The 22,504-nt window shown below is 36.7% G+C and overlaps 3 protein-coding genes across 6 annotated transcripts; all 3 read right to left on the bottom strand.

Annotated features, from left to right (window-relative positions):
* LOC105159103 (U-box domain-containing protein 4) lies at positions 119–3,085 on the bottom strand. The gene is made up of 2 exons (XM_011076053.2): positions 1,956–3,085; positions 119–390 (listed from the first exon to the last, which is right to left on the bottom strand). Exons 1-2 carry the CDS (start codon positions 2,940–2,942, stop codon positions 325–327), a joined length of 1,053 nt encoding a protein of 350 aa, XP_011074355.1. The 5' UTR covers positions 2,943–3,085; the 3' UTR covers positions 119–324.
* Positions 6,144–11,397, bottom strand: LOC105159102 (DNA excision repair protein ERCC-8). Its single transcript, XM_011076052.2, has 9 exons — positions 10,988–11,397; positions 10,046–10,306; positions 9,805–9,964; positions 8,370–8,548; positions 7,641–7,875; positions 6,911–7,065; positions 6,733–6,822; positions 6,558–6,629; positions 6,144–6,470 (listed from the first exon to the last, which is right to left on the bottom strand). The coding sequence occupies exons 1-9, from the start codon at positions 11,135–11,137 to the stop codon at positions 6,414–6,416; spliced, it is 1,359 nt and encodes a 452-aa protein (XP_011074354.1). The 5' UTR covers positions 11,138–11,397; the 3' UTR covers positions 6,144–6,413.
* LOC105159100 (polyadenylation and cleavage factor homolog 4) lies at positions 13,320–21,155 on the bottom strand. 4 transcript variants are annotated; one of them, XM_011076050.2, is made up of 8 exons: positions 20,421–21,155; positions 19,059–19,160; positions 18,683–18,946; positions 17,085–17,735; positions 16,456–16,603; positions 15,641–16,374; positions 15,008–15,550; positions 13,320–13,524 (listed from the first exon to the last, which is right to left on the bottom strand). In XM_011076050.2, exons 1-8 carry the CDS (start codon positions 20,754–20,756, stop codon positions 13,480–13,482), a joined length of 2,823 nt encoding a protein of 940 aa, XP_011074352.1. In that variant the 5' UTR covers positions 20,757–21,155; the 3' UTR covers positions 13,320–13,479. The 4 variants fall into 4 exon arrangements, with proteins under 4 accessions (XP_011074352.1, XP_020548713.1, XP_011074350.1 ...); XM_020693054.1 differs by having other exon boundaries at positions 15,641–16,603; positions 20,421–20,479; positions 20,559–20,695; XM_011076048.2 differs by having other exon boundaries at positions 15,641–16,603; positions 20,421–21,154.

The following is a 22,504-nucleotide window of genomic DNA, read 5'->3' as shown; positions in this document are numbered from 1 at the left end:
TGGAATGAATATTTTGTAATTTTCCAAGTATACATACACAAGAGATTGACAAGTGATTGCTATTACATATTACATCTTAAGAGAAGAAATTAAAGCAAAAAGATGAACACAGGAAGGAAATAACAAAGTATTCTTTACCAAGATCAAAATCGAAGTGGGGACAGCGACACGCCAAAATTTACAAAGCAACATATTTGCTGTATTTACAAGACAATGATTTCTCATATTCTGTCACTGTTTGTGTTCTTGTCTTTTTGCTGGAGCATGTGGGTGTGGGAGTTGGAAGAGTCGACAGACAGATCAGATTCAGATTCAGATTCAGATTCAGATGCCCTTTGCAGCGGCGTTGGTGGATCTTGGCTGCCGTAGAAGATCAATCAGTGCTTCTGCCTGTCCTCATTTTCACCCATCACCCCACATCCATCAGTATAAAACATACAACAATATTCATATAGTCATCATATATATATATATATATATATATTATCAATCATGCATCATCTCCCCTCTTTCCTTCTCTTCTCCACTTAATTAACAATGTCATAATATTAATTTCAAGACAAGATTACATTTCAATCCATAGAACAAAGGTTCATCACTTTTAATCCTCTGTTTTATAGGATTTTCAAGGTAATTTTAAAATTAAAAAAATTCCAACACTTTAGTCCTCTGCATTACGAGATTTATGAGACTCAATGTGTTGAACTTTTCCGCTTTTAAGACCATTTTGAAAATTTCATAAAATATAGGACTAAATATGTCATACTTTCCTAATTAAGGATTATTTCGAAAATCTTACAAAATAGATGACCAAAAATGTCGAACATCCTATCCTATGAGACTAAACGTATAATTTCGCCTGATTTTCAAAGACAGGCACAACTTCTCTCCTTCAACTTTCTAAACAATCTCGTCTCAAGTCATCAAATTTCACACTTGCGAACTTACAAAGCCAGCACTAAACTCTAAGTGATGGCACATCAGCAACACAGGCAAATATCAACTCCAACTCTGCCTGTAGTGCAAGTTTTACCTAACGAAAATAATGTCTTAACAGAGAGACTTTCCAAGACTAGAGAAAGTGAAAGCTATCTCGTGCCATGTCTGGTCAAACATCGCACAGTTTCATATTGAACGTTCAACACACAACAACACGAAAAAAATTCAACCTTATGGTTTGGCCTTTTCAGCCCGGTCAATACACGAAAAATCATCGTTTTCATAAAAAATATTCCCATTTGCTGCCCTTTACTTGGCATCAATGCATACTTAGTTTGAAAAATTCAGTGAAATATATAAAAAAGCTTGAAAAACTCGATCCGTTTCTTAACCTTACACACTAAGCACAATGATTGGATTACAATTTGCCAATCGTCTACTACTAAGAGAACTTAATAAAGTAATCCTACCAAATCCGACGTATTTAGCAATAACACTTTGTACGCATAAAAAAATAAAGGGAAAAAAATTGAAGTGTAGACTTTCGTGGTTCATCCGTTCATAATTAATCATAATCAAGTGATGACAACTTGTAAGTGATTCGTCCTGCGATATAATGTTAACAAGCTAACAACCACTGCTAATCATTTCAATTATTTAATCAATTATTAGTCGCACATCATCGACGAATATCTACACACTCCATTTAAGTATCAGAAGTGCATTTTAACTAGTAATTAACAACTCATTATTGTGCAATTAGACCGCCATTATAAACATCAATGGCTTAATATTTAATTTGAAACTACATTATAATGTTGATAATTTCATTTGAATATAGATTAATTTTTTAACGATCACAACCATCGAAGGTATGCATTCATTGTAATAGTTATGATTGTATGGGAAATTAAAAATATCGAGACACTCTGATCATCAAAGAATTTTGATGACACAGAATAAAGTAATGTGGGCATTGATGTAGAGGATAATTACGCGTGTGAAGATTTTTTTACCTTTTGTTTGGCGCGGCTGGTCCCTGTTTGCGACAAAGCGACCAAGGGAGGAATGGCTCCTTCGCGGGCCACCATAGTACGATAGGCCAAGCAATCCTCACACAACTGCAACAGTATCGCCACCGCAATTTCCTTTTGCCGCTGTGTCCCCACCTCCACTATCTCCACCAGCACCGGAATCCCGCCTTCCTCCACCAGCGCCGCCCTCGCCTCAGCCACCGACACCAATAAACTTAACACGAACGCTGATTTATCCACCATATTTGACCCCAAATCCGCCATCATCTCAACCAGTGGCTTCATTATCCCGGCTTGCACCGCTTTAATCTTATTCTCCTTCACCGAGCACAGCGAGTACAGCGCCGTGCACGCATCCTTTTTCCCCCGGAAATTCCCGTTCTCCAGCAAATTCACCAGCGGCGGAATCGCGCCGGATCGTCCGATCGCGATTTTGTTCTCGTCAATTTGCGAGAGTCTGAGCAGCGCGCACGCGGCGTTCTCTCTGGCAGTTGAGGTGCCGACTCTGAGCGCTCGGACCAATGGTTTGATCGCCCCTGAGTAGGCGATTTCTTCCTTGTTCTCGTCGCACAGCGAGAGATTCAAAATTGCCGTGACGCCGTACTCTTGGAGCTGAGGATCGTTGGACGAGATAATCGAAATCAGCGGTTTGATTGCTCCGGCTCTGGCGATTTTGATTCGGTTATCCGGTTTGTTCTTGGCAAGGAGACGTATTTCCATCGCCGCCTGCTTCTGTTCATCGATATTGTTGGACTCGAGGCCGGAAACAAGCTGGGCGATAACCTCGTCTGAATTATCAGAGGCGCAGGCGAGGAAGAGGCGGCGGCTCTCAGACGACGCCGTTGGGAACTCGCCGGATCTGTCGCTATTGCAATCGCTGAAGGCGGACGAGGAATCGTCATTGAGGCCAAGATCGCTGAATTTCCGGCCCATGTAAGTAAACCCGGATTGAACTGAATCAGTATCCATGAGTTTCAGTTGGCAATCATGATCAAGAATGGGGGGAGGGGGGAGGACGAATTGAGTTCAGGTTGACTTCCGGAGAGAGAGAACCGGGAAATAGGGACACCAAAACGACAGCGTTTAGGGGGGGGGGGGGGGGGGGGGGGGGGGGGGGGAAATAAGAAGAAGAGCAAAGATACAAGAGTAGAATAGATGCATGTATATCTGGGCATATTGTCTCAACAAGTGTTATTTTATTGCTCAAATCAAGTGATGCTTTATTGGAGGATTTATTGCCCCTTTTGATTTTCTTTCTTCTTCTTCTTTGTCTTTTTTATTTTCACTCTCTATCTCTTCTTTTTTTATTAGTTATTATGTAATTAGTACCAAAAGTTAATTCCTCATCATCTTAATATTAAAACATTTTTTGTACCTTTCAAGAAAAGGGAAAGTATTATTTTTGTTTCCCAGATAGTTTGTAACCTAATGTCATTTATAGACCAATTTCTTTTTTATCAAAATGAAAGTGGGATCAGACAACTTTAAATTATATATTGATTAGACAAATCCAGTTTAAAAAAATTCCATGAGCCAAAACCAATCTTAAAGTAATTAAATTGGTGGAGGATATGAAAGGCGAAGGCAATTGGGGAAAAACTCTTTTCCAGACTTCCAATTCAGGGCATTGTAGAGTGGCAGAGTAACAGTGGTTCTGGATTAGTGATAAAAGTAGTGAGAGTAAAGCAGAGGCTTTTTAGTTTTCATGGAATGCGCATGACTCACATGCACCTTTCCTCAATTCACCAAGTTTTGTAATAATTATAAATATTTTTTTAAAAAATTATAAATATTTATTTGATTACTTAATAAATACATCTATTTATTAATTTCATACGATATTTATAATTTTTTAAACAATAAGAAGTATTTATAATTATGAGAAGACTCAAAGGATTTATTCCGAGAGTTGGTTCCTGATTTTAAATTAACTTCTGACAAGTTTGCTAATTTAGCCCTCCTCCTCATTCTTCTCTTCAAATTTATACTTGACTTTCAATTCTCGATGAATGTTTGTTTTGGTACGAATAATGTTTACAAACTTATTACAAATTTAAGTATTTAAGTGATCGTAATTAATATCCATATATATTGGATTCTACATATTATATATATATAATTGTGATTATGAGGGGATAATTTAGTTTCGAAATCTTATAAAATGATTATTAAGGAATTTAAAATTCCACAATATCTTAGAAATTGATAGTACCAAATCAGACTCTCCTTTTCTTTCTTTTAAATCTTTGATTATTATAATTGAGTTATCATGATTGGTGCAATTATTCTCAATAAGTGGGAATTCTAATTTATGAGGTAGAGAGTAGGCAATGAATATATGCCAGATTTGTGTATAAGTACTGTTTGGTTGAAGCCTTCTATAATTTCTAAAATATTTCATAAATTATTCGAATCTTGTAAAAAATTTCTCTTTTCAAATGGGATGTGGATATGTTAGAATATTATATAAGATATTTGCAAGTCAATTTTAGTTGGACATATTAATAATACTTCATAAGTTTAATATTTTATTAGCTATAAAACATTTCTTCTAGCTTAGAAGATAACTCTATCCAAATACCCTTTAAATCTTTTGGATGATTTGAAATTTTGAGAAATCTTTAGGTATATTATATGTCGCTCAATAAAATCTATGGTGGCTGATTTAATGATTAGTGTAAATAACCCAACAATCCAAACAAACGTAGCAGTTTTACAAATTAAGTATCAAAGCACTATTGGGTGACTCTAAGTTATGGGTACAACCTACACCCCACAGCTCACTTAGTTAACTTAAGTCGAAAATTATCTTATAAATTACGAATTCAACAAGGATGTCCCTTGGATACATCCTCATGATTTAAAGCTTATTATTTTATTATAGAGATGTTGAGTTCAAAATTTATTGAAGCCTGTATTAATAGATGGGTTAAAAAACAAAAGAAAAAAATCAAGAACGATCTAACCAAGTTCTGATACATAAGAAAAAAAAACATATTATTGTATAGCACCTACATTGCATATCCAGGTGAGTTGTATGTGCAATTATTAAAGGTTACATTGGGGACTACGTGAGATGGATTTATCTACATGTTTTTCTTCTCTCTTAAGTAATTAAAAATTAGTACAATATCTCTGCCCCCACATTCCAAAAGTTGTATGGCCCAATGCCCAAAAACTCTCAAGTCAAGTTATAAAGTTAGGTAATGCATTAAAGTCCCATAGAAGAGTGTCCAGTCTATTCATGCTATTAGCTTTAACGTTTAATTATTCTGTCTAATGAATAGTGCAGTGACGGGATTTGGATGAAAAGGGCAATGCTCACCACTTTAGATCAAAAACGGACACCACTTTGATTTATTTTATCAACTTTTTTCGGTTGCAAAGGCCAAATTTTTACGCCACAACCATAGAATATCATGATATACCACTTTTCTCAGTTAATTATTGCATACACTTAGGAATGGTAATCGGACCCTATTTTTTGGAGCTCCGCCCGAACCCATCCCGGCTTTGGTACTCATATTATTGAGTTCAGAACGGGTTTGGGTCCTAAAATATTGAATTCAATCGGATGCGAAGAGGGTTACGGATTTTATACCGAACCCACTCTGAACCCACCCCAATCTATTTTTTTATTCATATATAATACATTATTAATAAAAAATTATGATATTGTAGCTAAATTTTTAAATAATTTTATATATATCCAACTCTATATATAAAATACCAAAAAAAAAATTGAACGTATTATTTGTACTATATAATTTATTTTAAGTAAAGAAAAGCTATGTTAAATTACCTAAATTACAATGATATTTAGTATTACTTATACAAAAAAATTAGTTGAATACATTATATGTAATATATAATTCATTTTAGATAAAAAAAAAGCTACATTAAATTATTAAATTAAAAATTATATTACTTAATTTAAAAAAGAAAAATTTTAAATCAAGCAGAACAGGGCAAGTTTGCAGGGTGGGTTAGGCGGAGCAGGGCAATCCGGGACGGGGTAGCGAGGCAGGTCAGGCGTATTGGCGAGATAGGGCGGGTCTCGAGTCCGAACAAATTCGCTCCAGACCCGTTGCCATCACTACATAAACTTTATGGCTTGAATACAAAATTCCTGTTATTCCAGCATAATGCTGTCTCAAGGAGGGAGGGGCATACGCAATCATCCCATTTAGTTGGTGAACCAAAAATAAAGCTACAGATGGCTAAATTAATTTTCTGAATGGCAAATAGTGATAAACTCCTAGCCCGGTCTAATCAAATGAAAGTTTATTTTAAATAGTGTAATCAAGTCTAATAGGATCCATCAAATCCAATTCATTCTTCCAAAAGATGACGATGTATGCGCATGCGAGGTTGTATCTGGGTTGTACAGTACTATGTACATGTAGAAAAAAACGAGGAAACGGAAGAAATAATTGAACCTCAATCACTCCAGTTATCCTGATCAATCGTTGCAGCCTGCTCTTTCTTCCACTCGTCCTGTATTTAGACCAAAAGTAAGGTTGAGGCTGCAATATAACAATGTAAAGCGCTACCACATAAAAAGGTTCAGTTTCAAAAGCTTACCACTTCATCAGAAATGGATTTTGAGGGAGACCATACAAGAATTTGCCTATCATTACCACCAGTGTATAATTCCTATAAGGAAGCCCCCAATTACTTAATCACCCAAGGTTTGTCAAACGTAAGAGAAATCTGCAAAGGCTTCCCAGGAACTGTCAATAAAAAGATGGAGATGAACCTGATTTAGCGCATCGTACCAACAACAGTTGACATTTTCGTAGTGGCCACGAAAGGTGCACTTTGTTTGGCCAGACCAAATATCAAAGGCCTAAGAGATTGAGAAGATAAGTTATACAGATAATCATATGTTGAAAACATGAACCAATGTGTTGAAAAGAATAAAGGGAATCTATTACTTTTGCAGTGGTCATGCATGGAACAAAAGCAAGAGATGAATCCTGGGACACTGCCATCTGTATAGCCTTGCTACTTTGGAGACGTGTAGTTTCAAAGTTTACCAGTGTATTGCACCCAGATTCTACATCCCATAGTCTCAACCTTGAATCAGAACCTGAAAATCAAAAGTGCATATAGAATTTATTATCCTTGACAAAGTTTGGTGAAAGGTCTCGTACTTAGAACCACTAAGGGGTAACAATAAACATTCCCAATTCCTAAAATGGAAGACATCCCAAATAGATTATCATGACAACCAATGCAAAGAAGTCCAACTTCTTGAAAGATTCAACTTCCTGCAACCGCATTCATAAAAAAAGGATTGAGAAACAGACCAAGGTTTTTCTTGTTCCCCACGTGAAATGGTTAGAAAATAATTTGGATTATTAGACCTGTAGTTGTTCAGACCTGATGGAAGATAGCTCTCAAGTAAGAAGAATCAAATAGAAAATAACTCAACATTCTTATGCAAAATGACATACTGGTAAAAGAATCATGATATACCAGACCAGAAAGTCAGCACACTGTTTTTATTCCAAAGTGTTCTCGAAAAAGAAATTAATCATGAAATCATTCCAGTAACGGTTTTCATAGCAGCCAAAATTAAAAGCAAAAATCATAAAACTTTGAAATAATCAGTTGGAAAAGAAGCATGTAAATAATTTGGCTTCAACATATAGCAAATTCAACCTGCACTTAGAAGATACATGCCATCTTCAGTCACCTTTAATCCAGTTACAACACCATAATGGCCTGTGGCACGATCATGACTTGATAACATTCCAGGATGCAATCTCTGCTTTGCAGTTTTCACTTGACTAGAAATCCTACAAACAGCATGGGGCTTTAGAGCATTGCCGTTAGCTAATTTCTTTTGAGGTGCTCGGACTTTTGCTGAAGAACTTTGGGCTGTTGATGAAGATTTCTGAAGAAGCATCAACAGAATTATAAGGAATTAATATGTGGCCCTCAAGACAGCAAGCATGCATGCGTGCCTTGCCTATTGGTGCATAAAATGAATAGTCTGTTTGAATAGAATACATTGCCATTGAAAAGATAAACTTTTAATGCCTCAAATACACATAACATTTCACATGGAGGTATTACAACCGGGAAAAGAAAGGCGGAAAAGATACTTGTCTACTCCATCTACTGTTCAATCCTCCTACAAGACCTTCATCATACTGATATTTCTATGAGTTTCAATTTAGTTTCTATGTTTCTAAGAGTTCTGATAGAACAAATAAATTTAAGCATGTTGATGTTGCATTCGAGCAAACTCACATTGAGATCTCTTCCTCAGTTAAAGCAATGACATAAATCATGACATGGGTAACATCAGCAAAATGTGTTAGCAGATAATTAGATTATATCTTCAACATCGATTGCTTTGCAGACTAATGTTAGGAAATTGATAACCTTATTTGTCATTGGTCGAACAAGGAGAGGTGGACGTCTTCCAATCTGAGAGCGTGATTGATCTAAGACACAAAAAGATCCAGCCCTCCTGATGTCCCAAAAACGTATCGCTCCATCACATCCTCCAGTTACCAGAACATACTCACTAGAAGTAGACCACTCCAATGACATGACACCATCTGCCATAACAATACAAAGATAATGAAAAACGATCTACCAACATTTCAAAACATGCATGTATATCTACAGACCAAACAGCAAACAGGTACAAAGAGGAAACTAAATTGGTTCTTCCTATTTCATAATTGGAGACGGAAGCAAGCAATATCATGCTGATGGCAATAGAGGAGAGTGAGACTAGCATTAGCAATATTCTCAGTTGAAAAATGACAGCAGTAAACAAAAAACATTAAGGAGAAAGAATCAGCTGATTGGAGTGACAAAAAGGCTGGACTTCTGTAAATGTCAAGTAGCCGGATGAAGCTAATTAAGTTGAGTCATCATAAACCACAGAGGAAGTATCATGATGAGAGGCAGAAAAGGGGGAAGAAAGAAAAAGAAGATGATGACCTCAGTTAATCCTCTTCCAGGTGCACAAATTACCGTTGCTGCACAGTCATTACGCAAACACTAAGCATGGGGCTACATCTACTTTCCGTTCACTATAAACTCAGAAAGATGATAAATTTGACATGTAACTACTTTGACGGATCCAAGGTGATGGTCCTCCATTTCAAGAATATTGTCTTAATTTGAATCATGACAGCCAAAACAGATTTTTCTCACTAAAAAGTTGCTAATTCATATTTTTTCAGTGAATTAAGAAGGTATAGATATTACTTGAACGCCGAACATCAGAATAATAAATGTATTATCAAAGAGGGAAAGAAGTTTTCTACTCGATAACTTCTCAAAGGATAAGTTATGACATTCACTATCCACAGATATGCTAATGTGCATACCTTAATAAGTTATGTATGACCGTCTGATATTTCAATCTAATTCCATTCTACCCAAAGATGCAAAATCAAAAAAGGCAAGATTTTATCATAAAGAAAATATTGTTCTATAAACCAAATAGCAATTAGCTATTCCATTAAAGGGTATATATACATGTGTCCGTGTGCATGTGTCAACAAAATAATTTCAACAGTTTCATGGTGCTCCATGGGATAATTTCTCTCTTCCTACTCAGTTCATGCTTGATGCAACTTTCTTTTCCTAGGTTACAGTGCAATTATGCATTTAGAATAAAAATGAGGAGATGCCCACCCAAGAAGGTTATTTATGGTTGTTGCAAGTTACCAATTAGGATTCCATGCTCAGAATATATGGTACCCAAGTATCAAAGAGCAATTGGCAGAAAAACATGAGAAAGAAATTAGTGAGGTACAAATGTTATATTAAATTCGGCAATGAATCACCATTCGCATACCACGATGACCAGACAGAGTGTGAGCAAATGCACCAGAGGCAATATCACACAATCGAACTTGAACATCTTCAGTTCCAGCAGCAATTAACATGTGAGATCTTGCTATTGAAGACATCGCAGTTCTATAAACCTTTCCAGGCATTTTAAAATTCATTACCACCTGCATAAGAGATTTTCAGAACTATAAAATACCAGAAACCTTGAAAACATAAACATCAGAGGCCATAAAGGAATCACTTACGTGTGTGGTATTTGTGTCCCAAACATTAATATGATGATCATATGAACCAGTGACAAACAACCCTGTGTCAATTGGATACCAGATGGCTGAGGATATGGCATATTTATGGCCGTGCTCATGTTGCTTGTTGATGACAAACAATGACTTATGCTTTGCAATCAAGCCACCCCCATCATAGTCTGTTGCACGCTCAATATCATAAACTGCAACTGTTGCATCTGATGCACCAGCTAGCAGATATCGCCCCTCAGTCAAATCAACCTGATCTTGAGATCACAATGAGTCCAAAAAAGTTTTTATAAGATAATCTTACATTTCAATAATAGAGATACTCTTACTCAAATAGACAACAAATAGAGGAGGCGTAAAATGAAATACCGACTACAGAAAAAAATGAGAAACAGCGCTGTTTAAATATTAATTGCAATTTAGTCTTTACTTTATAATTGCATTCGATTTCTCTCAATTTCAACCAGCAAAGTTTATATTCAAACAAAAACTTACATAAAAAAATAAATCAACAAGCATGGCAGTGCAAGCCATCAGAATTAGATAGGGACAAGAATTGCGACATAGGCCTGGACATTACTCACAGTCTTAATTTTTTTAATAAAAATCATGTTATAGCTAATAATCCCGGAGGCCGAATGAAGTAAAATTTTCAACTGTTCAAACATACAATTACAAGTTCAGCAGCCCTGCTGACTTTCCGATATCATAAACCACAAAGCACCAATTATGCATTATTAAATCTAAGGAAAAAAGGGAACAAATTTCAGCTGGAACTGATATCCTTTCAAACAAAGAGAAGGAATAAAACCCACAAAAGCAAACGCCAAAAACACTTAACAAAGTTAAATAACAACATCAGCAACTCCGAACAAAACCAAAAAACAAAACAACTAATCAGTATAACAAAACGATCAACAAAAAAAAATGGACCTGAAGAGAGTTAACTGAGCCGCGGTGAGATGAGACGATTTCCTTGTAATTGGAGAGCCGAATGGACGAAACCCTAGACTTAGAAATGCGACTGCTGAACAAATTAGGGCGAATGTTCCCGAACTCTCGCTCTCTAGTCTCCTTCCACATCGTCCTCGCATCTTCGATCTTTCTCCTCCCCCACCACTCCAATTACTCCGCCTCAGATTGTCAACTCAATCAAGATAAATTACAAAAACTATGGATAATATCTCTCTCTCTCTCTCTCTATATATATATATATATATATATATATATATATATGATGAATCGAAGGAGAATATTATCAAGTGGAGACTGAGTGAGTGATTATAATTTGGATATTCCTGCCTGCTTTTTGATTTTTCTCAATAGCAATATTTTAAGAGCAACTTGTTCATCTTCTTCTTCTTCTTCGTTGAGCTGATGCTGATGCTGATTAATTGCGAGTGTGTATTTGTGCATGCGGCCCAAGTTGAAGCAGACCAGTGAAGATGCCCCAATTCTAACTTGGGCGTTCTGATTCTTTTATTTGTTGGGCCTTAACTAGAATTTGATTTTACTCCATCCTATTAATATCTAACTACATTATTCCTCGATTAGAACGTGGATACGCATATTTCATATTCCAATTTCGATTAAACATTACGGAATAGGAATATCATTCTCAGCTCCCATATTTTTATACTAGCAGCACTGTCACGTTATTTTTGTGTGTATGTCCTGAATAATTTTTTATATTTTAAAATATATTATAGGTAAAAATAAAATAAATAAATTTACACATTACATTATGGGGGGAAAAAAATTACCAGTTAAGATAAATTTTAAAAATTTAAATAAGTTAGTTATCTTATCAATTGAAAAGTATTTTTTGCTTCACAAAAAATTGATATGGCGATGTTATTAACCATCGTTTGCGATGGTAGAGGAAATTTCTTTTTTGTATTAGTATAGATATAAATTATGAAAATGGAAAAATTTCTATTAACAAAAAAAAGATCAAGTAATTAATATTCATTATCTGTGAATCAGAGGGCGATAAGTTTATTCAACTTGAATCCCTTATCGTAATATTCCATCAAAAGAAGAAAGAATTTCTTACTATAATTTAACTTAGTTATACTAAAATGTGATTTTATTCATCGGAATCAGTATTTCAAAATCCAAACCGTTCATCAAATTAAAAATTTTAGTGAGTTATGGATCATGGGTTCAATCGTGGTTGAATAAGTGAAGTCATATAAATGTTATAAATAATTATAAAATATATATAAATTAACTTTAAATATTAAATAATATAAATATACTTCAAAATTTATTTTTTAAGCATTTTTTATTTGCAATTAATATTTTCAATAATATTTGTCTAATTAAATAAAAATAAAATGGAGATGTAATAGTCTAATACAACAAATATAGCACAAAAATACATAAAATTCAAATAATAAAAATCAAGCCAAACTCGAAATACAAATTCCAAAATATCAAAAAGCTATTAAGCGTTCAATACCAATGAGTTAAAAAAGTTAGAGATTTTTTACTAACAAAGAGAGAAAAAATTAGAGTTTTTTATGTTCAATTTATACCACTGTGTAATCTGACTGATTCGAGTAACCCAAGATCAGTTCAAACAGGCCGCGGTTGGACTGCCGAGCCTGCTGGTTCTCTTTAAAGGAAAACTATTTTTACTTTTCATCGGGTTTTGCCTTTCACCAGGCTCATTTTGTGGTCCGACGACGGTTCAAGCAATTCGATCGAACAAATCGAGTTGAAATTCACAACACTGGTGTCTACTTAACTTCAATGGTCATAAGCCTATAAGAGCCCGATGTCATAAGAAAAATCCCAACAAAGAACTTTGAGAAAACATAAGAATTGCTGTCTAAGTTACATACATTCTGCGCTATTCTTACATCAAGAATGGTGTTTACTAAACAATTGAAGACGTAAATGAACAAATGGGATTTTCATATCTTTGACGATGAACCATTAGAAGAAGAAACATTTGGACAGATGTTTCATCAATAGCAGCAAATCTTAAGCTTTCTCCAAGTTTTCCATCAGTGCACAATTTTGAGACGATTCCAACTTCCTGCGAAACAGGAGCAAGAGAAGATACTTGATCATAACCTCCAGATTTCTCCCCCCAACCCCTGATCAAACACCTTCGCTGAGCACAAGTAACAGGAGCCTAATATCAAATTAATAGTTAGATGGGGAAAAAGTTTGCAGAAATTGAAGTCCCACCAATACTATTCATGGATCAAAGCTTAGTGAAAAATGCTAGAAGAATAAAAAGCAGCAGAGACCGTCTGTTTTAAGAGCTTCTTTTTCCATGAGACAATGCGAATATTACAGTCCACTACACATGTACATGATTCTGGCAGGCAACAAAACATAAAGAAAAAAACAATATCTTGTAGAAACTCAATGTTAAGTTACAGGTGACCTAGATACCGCCCTCAACAACGCTAACTCCTCAACCTTTTCCTTTGACTACCTTCTTCAGTTGATTCCTGCACATGTAAAGCAATAAGAAGGTTGAATTTTTGTTTTTTAGTCGTCCAACCATAGACAATATGGAATGAAGATATTTGCTAGTTCGACAAGCAAACAGACATCATATCAATTACATAGCAAACTAATAATACCATCTTATTAATTACAAAATAACTATTCAGCTTCAACATTGACTTTTTCCCACAGATGCAGCTTGTACATAGATGATATGCATCTCACAGTTTTGCTAATAAGCATTATTACATTGTGAAACTTCTGCGTGTTCACGGTGGGAAGGTCCCATGATAATTCCAACTATTATTCATCTTCCTTGCATTCAAATTCAGTTGAAAAGTATGCATAATTTTCCAAAATTCTCAGACAAAAAACTTAAAGATGGTAGAAACAGCTCTCAGAAGTTAAGTAGAAGCAACAGTAGCAAATTCCAACTTCAGAGCAATAATGCTTCTGTTTAAATCTGTTGAGGTCAGGGAAAAGAGCAAGTTGAAGGTCTCTCGCTACATCTAATTAGTCCTAATATGCTCCAAATCTTGAGGTAAAAATTATACATTGGAACTTGAAATACCTATATAAGGTTCAGATCAAATCTAAAGGTGCTAGATAGAAAAATTGGTTCACATCCACAAACAATAGAAATGTAGAATCTCAGTTTCTCTGGATATAATTCTCCAGAAAAGATAAACACAGCACGTATCAATATTTGTTTATTGAGAAATAACAGCAAAATTAAGAAAAGAAGCACACGTACAATTTGTTCTTCTCAGATTATTCCTCAGGCTGAAATAAATGTTGGTATGATAACAATCTATGCTGTTAGCTTGACAGAACGTGTCTCGTAACAGATTTCCAAATCAACTAATAATACAGCAAAATACTGTTATTAAGGATTCATTCACAACAGTATGAATAGCATATCTGATTGTTTGCATTGAAGCTGTTCGCTCAAGAATCACTTTTCTAAAGACTCAGTTTCCAAGAGAAATATAAGGGGGGGAAAACAAGTGAGAAAGCATGTCGCTGAGTAACCTGAGTTCAATTTTTAACTTTTACAGCCCAAAACTTCGTACAGATTCAAACAGCATTGCATTCTAAATATCTGGATACTCCAAATTTCCTTCTAATAGATGCCCCACCCATTTGTAGTGTTCACATCCATGTGTGTCTGAAACTGCTTCATGAAATATTGGAGTTTCAATGCATGATAGCAATCACAATATTTTGATATTCACATTCTTCATCTAGAGTTTTGACATATGCTGCAGGTCAAGTGTCAAGCTAAGACCAGATTATGGTTCCGCAGCAGTAGCACAAGAATTGTATAACTTAACCCAAGGAACAGAATAAACACATCAGACAATTCTAAATTTCTTTCTCCAATGTATGAGTTGTAGAAACCAAAATATTGCTACATGACAAGAACATCTGTTTTGAACAGTTCGCAATATCAACTGGAAAGAATAAACGGAAAGAAATGCATACCCTTTCATCCTTTTCTTCAGGCGGAATCCCATGGGAGTCAGACCTACATTTAGCATGCACTATAGGACCTAACTGCGACCTGTCCATTCCAACTATTGACCCCGCTGGTGCATACATGTATACAGCCCCCTTATACATCCATTCTTCCATCTCATCACTGTAAAAATCATCAAAGGGCTCTCCACATAATGCGCAAGTATTCTGATCCTCATCAGCCGGAACAGCCATTTCTTCGTCCTCCGGTTTTTCCACAGTGTTCTCAGCAGGCAAAAACCCAGGAACCGCCTCAGTTCCCAATGCCTCTGCACCACTGAGCCACATGCTAACACTCACGAACCACTTCGGAGATGGTTTTGTCTTACGGGTTTTCAAAGTTCGGTTCTTGTTAACATGCCAATCCATATGCTTACTGTGCTCTTCTTGGCTTTTAAACCGAAGGCCGCAAGTTTTGCATTGTCTAGGAAGATCAGCATATAGAGCAGTTATTGTGGATTCATGACGCACCTTAAGACTGTCTTGATCAAACTCCACTCCAACAGAATCCTATACATTGTGTATAATGGAAGTGAAGAAAATTTCACTAAATTAGCAGATAACACAAACCAGAACACAATTGAGGACCTAAACGCATACCTGCTTTGTTAACGATATCAAACCTTGCGCCACTAAGGAACTAATTAAACCTGAAAGTGCACCTCCACCTGGAGGGTTAGGAGCGACTCGACCAACAGTTTGACCACTAGGTAAAGCCTGACTTGTGCCAGGAAGAGGGACCCCAGGTAGAGGCTGTAAGGCTGCCCCAGGAACATGAAATGACATATTAGGGGCATTGAGGACCGGCAAAGACGACTGCACACCTGGAACTATATTAGACAGGGATGTCGTACCAATAGGAGGACCCTGTGCATGTGCTAAATATCCATAACTTTTAGGTGGTACCATTGTATTTGATGGAGCAGGAACTGAAGAAGGCAATTGTCCAGCCCCTTGAGCCATTGACTGCGCTAGAGAAGGCTGTGCAGTTCCTTGCAGATTTATGGGAATCAGGCTAGGACGCTGACTAGGAATTAGAGGCAAGGTGACCTGTGGCATGTTTCTAGTGGTACCCAAATGCTGCTCCGAATAAATTGTCTTGTTCAAACCTTGATCAGCAACAATATTGGGAGCAGTCTTCATGCCATATTGACCCCTGATATGCATTTGTGGTGGAAGAGCAGAAAGTGAGGGCATGTGCGGAGTCTGAAATTTCGCAGGGCGCCATGCTTTTGTTAAAGCTGCATCATGAGCTGTTCGAATATCAGAAATGGGAGTGTCGTAGGTGGAACTAAATGTGGAAGCAGTACTTGACGGCCCCCCCAGCTTCCCATCTGTATTTGAGAAATTGTCAATCAATGGGAGCTTTTGCTCACCACCAGTTAAGCTACTTCTACTTTCGGAAAAAGAACCACCTCCTTTGACATTCAAATGGCTCTGCGACTGCAGATGTGGCAAAATCAAGGATTCTCTAAAACTGGGAGGAATCTGAATTGGAAGGTCACTGGGGCCAGCAACATTTGGAAAGACTTCCACAATCTTGTTAATTGATCCACGACCAGGCTGAAAAACAACAAAGAGAAAAACTATGAGTGAATATTAAACAATTCTAAATAATAACTTTCAAATGAATTCAAGGAGTTTTGCATACATGTTAGGCTGTATCTGTTACTAGAAAGTAAATAATGTTTTAAGAGGGCTCAAGTTCTTCACTGAAGATTGTTATGATAGGCAAGAAATGGGTGTGGTATAGTCACAAATTCTAATCAGATCAGCTTAAGCTCATAAATGAATTCGTAACTTTGTAGATAAATAAACCCACTAAATGAACAGATAATAATTAGCAGATGCAATAACACTTAATCTTAAGAAATGAGGATATAATTAAGAAGGATCAAGAAATATTCTGAACTTCCAGATTCTTATCATAGCAGTGAGAACAAATGAGAAAAGTCTCCAAAGCTTAATGTCAAATTGTCAACCATACACTAATATGAGAAACATTCTGAATAATGGAAAAATTAGTCACAGAAGAAAATTGTGCCTTGGTCAAGTTGCCTCCGTAATCAGTCACCAACGCAGCAGCATGGTTTGTGGAAAAGCTGTTTCTTGGCAGCACGTTACCAGGAGGTGGAAGAGATGAATATATTTCATTAGAATGCCTCCTATCTGCTAAAGCTGGGGTCATATCTTCCCAGTCAAATTCTTCCTCTTCAGTGTTTTGCCATGTCCTCATGGCTACCTTTTTGTCAGCACCATTTGCGTCCAACTGATTTCTAGGTTTCAAATGCTTTTCTCTTTCATCTATTCCATAGGCACTAATCAAAGCTCTAGGTCCTCGAAGATCAACACCATTACTATATTTATGTGCAGCAGATGCTTTGAGATGTTGATTGGAAGTTCCCTGCCAATTTCTTGTTCTCCATTCACTTGTCTCCTCCTCCCTACCCATCACTCTGCTGAGCCCATAATCAATGCCCTGACCAGATGGTGAGGCCCCGATGGCTACTCTTGTTGGGGAACTATCCATACTAAACTCCTCAAGTGAAGGTGATAATGACCCAGCATGCCCAACTCTATAAGGAGACGAGGACCTCATGATCCTGGAAGCTGATGGCAGAGACTTCTTTACAGCATCAAGACCAGAAGTCGCAAGGCCTGCACGACCAGTTGAACTTAGCCCTTCAGTTCCAACCTGCAAGTTAAATAACTTGGAATTATGGAAACATACTCACTAATCCCCAAGGCAGGTACCTAATAGATATGCTGCAGTAGTCCAATTTCACAAGTGCACGTATAAACATAAAACTATCTAGATTTCATGAAGATCAGCAAAGGCCAGAAGTACAAGATCTCTTTCATTTATAAACAAGTGTTCCACCATAAACTATACAAGCATGCTGACAGAATAAGTTAACAAAAGCATGACGCTCACCGAAAACAAAATAAAAAGGCAAGAAACATAAATGGAATACCTAGGAAGGAAGATAACAGAATTCTTACATAATAATACATATGGAACTCTTCTAACTATAATTGTGCTAAAAAAGTTCTACTCCAGCCAGCAGTATGTAGTGTGAGTTGTTAATACATCTAAAATTGGTTAAGAGAGATAAAACTATTTTTTCTTCCACCCATTTTAAGCAGTGCTTGATAAATTTAAACTCGTCAATATGGGGAAAAAGAGAGAGAAATAACCCAAAAGCACTATAGTCATCAACCTATCTTCAGACATCATCTTAAAATCAGGATAGATAAATACAGGCAGGCAAGGATAAGGTTTATGGCAACAACCAAGGACCACTTTCACTTCAAGAAAGGACTCGGCGATAGGGAAACGTCTAGCTGCCTTTGCCACATTCATATTACAATTTTTGAGCATTTTCAGCTTTCCTATAGTACCTAAATATCTATTCTAACAAGTTGCACATCTGTTCATGTCCAAACCACCAAAAACTGAGAAATAATAATAACAATCCACTTTGTAATAGTTTAGGACAGTAATGCTAGTAATATCCAAAGAAACATCATATGTGCCGGGAAAAATCAAGTATGTAGCACTATACCAGCATATAACAGTGAAAAGGAGGGAAACAAGACAGGAATTGAAGTAAAAGAAATTGAGATTTCACTAAAGGTTACAGTATCTACAGTTGAATGTCCAAACTGACGCTGTGCCTCCAGATATTTTGGATTTATGTGTATCCCATGTGTTGGTCGAGGTGATTCAGAACGCGTTGAAGCACCCAAGCCAGAAGATTGACCATTTACAGAGGGGGAAAACTGCAACTGGGCCTCAATATTTTGAAGTACCGATGATGGGAACACTGCCGACCACGTACCAAAAAGATGCCGCATTGCCTGGTGCATACTGGGGTGGACTTGTGCATAGGCCTCACAGAAAACCTTTTGGCAATCAAATAAAAATAACGGATCACAGGCTTGTTAAACCACATTAACTCAAGCTATCACGAAACAGTGCGTGCCATTGATGCTCAATATGTATTATTATTCTCACCTCAGGCAAGCGGGCAGAGAAGTACTTAATGTATTCCTTGCCAATGTTTTTCACGATACTGTCTAAAAGGTATAAAGAAGGCAATTTCTGATCAATAGGAACCTGGAAAAGACAATTAACAGAGTATGAAGTTGAAAACATTTTCCCTAAGTAAAGCATTATATAATAATTGCATGCATAATATCTTATGCCAACATTAGACAATGAAAAACTAAAAATAGAAATAGTATAGGAGAAATACAAGAATTATAACAGTACAATGGCAAAACTAGATTTATTTGAGAAAAACTAAAAGTGTCATTGACACCAAAATAAAAGGAAAAATAAATGTGAGATTGACATAGTTTGATTTTTCAACAACAGTATTAGCAGTTATTGTAAAGTTTCAGGAAAAAAATGGGCTTCTTGTTTCTCAACCATGGTACAACAGATATATAAACCACCATACAGCCACAACAAGTTATAATCAGAGTAGCATATCACAGGAATTTTCAGGAGAAACAGTAACAGTAAATGAGCAGAAAGCCCTTCTGTACTTTCAATTGTGCAGGCCTAACCATCACATGGTCAAGCACTCGCCAGGAAGTTCCAAAAGTAACGAATGTGGTGCTACAATTAGCAGAAACAAGACTGTCAGACATAAAATTCCAATGTTAAGAGGTTTTGGAAGAGGAGATGATCGCAGGATACTGAAGAAATAAACCAAACATAATATACCACTAGAGGCCATAACCCACACCAAGTATACAGACAAAACGGATTCCACCTTTCTCTTGTCAAATGAGAAAACTAAGGCCTAGGAACAGCAAAATTCATCAACAACGAAAACCAATACTTGTCCAGCTTTGATGAGCAAAAACAAGAACAAGATTGCTTTACATGTGTGCTTCACAAATTACTGGAATCTCTTTATTTCCAGTGTACTTTCACAATATTTGTTTTTAAAGATAGTACCTGATTTTACAGCTCGAAAGTTTCAAAATACTTACAAGGCAATTTTTTCTTAAAGTTGCATTGTTTTAGTGTTACTTAGGTTGAATTTGGCAGATTCCTTCGTGTGGTCCTTTAAAGTCCATCAATATTAACTAAGACTTGTTTTCAATTCCACATTCTCAGTTCCACATTACCAGATTTAATTGTTCTGTTGCATTAATCTGTGTGGTCACCATGCTCACAATTTGAATAAACGCCAAAATAAGGGAAAAACTATGAGAAGATGAAAGAGAATGAAAGAAGAAAATTTCGAACTTTCTGCACTACAACTCCACTTCAACAACTCCTATACACTTGAGATGACTAATCAAGAAATTACAAGAACCACAAAAGCTGTCGAGAATTCCAAGAGTACCCTAAATGCTATACCTCGATAATCCGAGCACAAATAGCATCGGCGATGCCCTCGCCATGTGCCCTTTGGTCTCCTGCAATTATAGTGAGATCAGTGATGATGGGCTTCGAATTAATAGTAAGCTCCGATAACAGAATCTCATAAAGCCGCACAATTTCATCCGTGCCCAAGGGCCCACCACCAAAAGCCCTAAGTTCCTCCTCTCTCTCCTTCACCATGGCCCTAAATCGGTCGAGGATTGATGGTGGCATAGGCTTCATCCCAACGCCATCGTTCTGAATTTGTGGAGCCTTGTTCAAACTTCCGCTGCTCAGAGGCACAGCGTTCTGAAATCTTGAAGCACGGTCCATTAAAGGAGACAAAAGGGTAATGGGTTTAGTGCTTATGAAATCAGGGAAACGAATATCAAGATTAGGGTTTTGAACCACCGTATGGAATTCAAACTACATCAACATCGAAAACGGCGTGACTCCAAATGAAGAGTACAATCAAAGAGTTTATTGGACGCGTTTTTCTAGGGTGAGTGTTTACGCGTGGGTGGATTAGGGTAAAAATAACAGAAGTGTAAGAGAAGAGAATGAACAGAGGGATAGGAGAAAAGGTGGCAGAAGTGGTGGCTCACGGCCGCCGCCGTGGAGATAGCGTAGAACAAAGCTTGAGATCTGCCAAATCCACCGGCGTAACAGAGCAAGGGAGAGGATGGTGAGCGGGGGTTTGGGAGGGGAGAGGATGTTGAAGGGGTGTCCTTTTGGGGTAAACGTAAATCACTTTATTAGTCCCTAAACTTTTAAGGTAGCATCAATTTTGCCCCTTAAGATTAAATTCTACCACATTAGTCCCCCAATTCATAAATTTAATCACATTAGTCCTTTTTCTCAACAACAAGATTCCGGTGGCACAGATAACTCATGACCATAGCTTGTATTTACATATACCTAACAATATAGTCTTCATTTTGGCAGCGAAAATCGAAATCACTAAAACACCATATTCGTACTCATTAAATTAATAATCGTTGCCAATAGTTTTACTTTTATTTTCCAACCAAAAATGCTTTCAAAAATATCAAGTTGCACGACGTGTGCTAATTTGTGTACAACGATACTCAATGATCATTTTCACTATTTTCAATCTCGAAGCAAATGCTACAAATGCCATTGGGCCACACCAACGTTAATGATATTCAAGATGATTGTAGAGTCGGTCTCAACCCAAATCTTAATCCAATCCTTATCTTCCCCTAACTCCAGACCACTCACAACTATGAATAACTTATCAAATGTGTTTGTAGTCTCGTTCAAGTACTCGTAGAACGCCTAATAATGCCGTCACTATTCTTAATTACTCATCCAAAATCAACCACTCTCGGATTGCCCTGTGATGCATTGTCACAATTAAGCTTCCATCATCCCTTCTCGAGGGGGATGGGGGGTGGGGTGCTTTTGCACCAACTTCCGCCATGATTTTGGAGGGTTGACGAAGGCAAGTCTAATTTTGACCCAGATCCATTTTTTCAATGGCTTCAAACTTGTGCTTTTTGCATTTTATGTTTAGACCAGTTTTGCATGTGTGCATGCACACAAACATATATATATGCAAAAAGATTTTACATTTTACTACGAACCCAACAAGATATGACATGTTGAGATATTATATCGAACATTATAAATATATTATTTGGCAGTATCTAATTTAGAGAAATAATTAAAATTTTTTATTAAATTATTTAACCAACCAATGATGATTGAAAATATAGTTGAAAGTTTATTTATGGCGGAGCAAAGGCAAATAGTAGTCCGCGCCTTAGGCAGCCAATGAGAAGTACGAGCAAAGATACCAATATGCAATAGACGATGGATAACAATTATTAGATATGAATGATTGTTGTAAGAAATGAATGATAAATCTATCACAAACAAACGAGATAGTTAAGATGCGAATAATGGTTGTCCTCTTAATTCACACAACTGACATATGGAAATTAAATTAGAAAATATAGAGCTTAAACTGTATCTCCAACAATCAACATGGATTCACTAGCCTATGATGGTTTGGATTTGCAAAAGACACCTTTTTCCTTGACTCCCCCCCCCCCCCC

The sequence above is a fragment of the Sesamum indicum genome, linkage group LG3 (genome assembly GCF_000512975.1).
Source record: "Sesamum indicum cultivar Zhongzhi No. 13 linkage group LG3, S_indicum_v1.0, whole genome shotgun sequence".
NCBI classification, from domain to species: Eukaryota; Viridiplantae; Streptophyta; class Magnoliopsida; order Lamiales; family Pedaliaceae; genus Sesamum; species Sesamum indicum.
This window is presented reverse-complemented; position numbering and strand designations above follow the sequence as displayed.

What these genes read in the sequence shown, in the direction of transcription:
- LOC105159103 (XM_011076053.2), bottom strand. Translation starts at nt 2,942, where the DNA reads ATGGATACTGATTCAGTTCAATCCGGGTTTACTTACATGGGCCGGAAA. An exon ending in CCAGCCGCGCCAAACAAAAG is followed by an intron (nt 391 to 1,955) that starts GTAAAAAAATCT and finishes AAATGAGGACAG; the next exon opens with GCAGAAGCACTGATTGATCT.
- LOC105159102 (XM_011076052.2), bottom strand. Translation starts at nt 11,137, where the DNA reads ATGTGGAAGGAGACTAGAGAGCGAGAGTTCGGGAACATTCGCCCTAAT. An exon ending in GGGACACAAATACCACACAC is followed by an intron (nt 9,965 to 10,045) that starts GTAAGTGATTCC and finishes TCTCTTATGCAG; the next exon opens with GTGGTAATGAATTTTAAAAT. An exon ending in CACTCTGTCTGGTCATCGTG is followed by an intron (nt 8,549 to 9,804) that starts GTATGCGAATGG and finishes TTGTTATGGCAG; the next exon opens with ATGGTGTCATGTCATTGGAG.
- LOC105159100 (XM_011076048.2), bottom strand. Translation starts at nt 20,756, where the DNA reads ATGGACCGTGCTTCAAGATTTCAGAACGCTGTGCCTCTGAGCAGCGGA. An exon ending in TCTCTGCCCGCTTGCCTGAG is followed by an intron (nt 18,947 to 19,058) that starts GTGAGAATAATA and finishes GATTGCCAAAAG; the next exon opens with GTTTTCTGTGAGGCCTATGC. An exon ending in ACGGAGGCAACTTGACCAAG is followed by an intron (nt 16,604 to 17,084) that starts GCACAATTTTCT and finishes GTTGTTTTTCAG; the next exon opens with CCTGGTCGTGGATCAATTAA.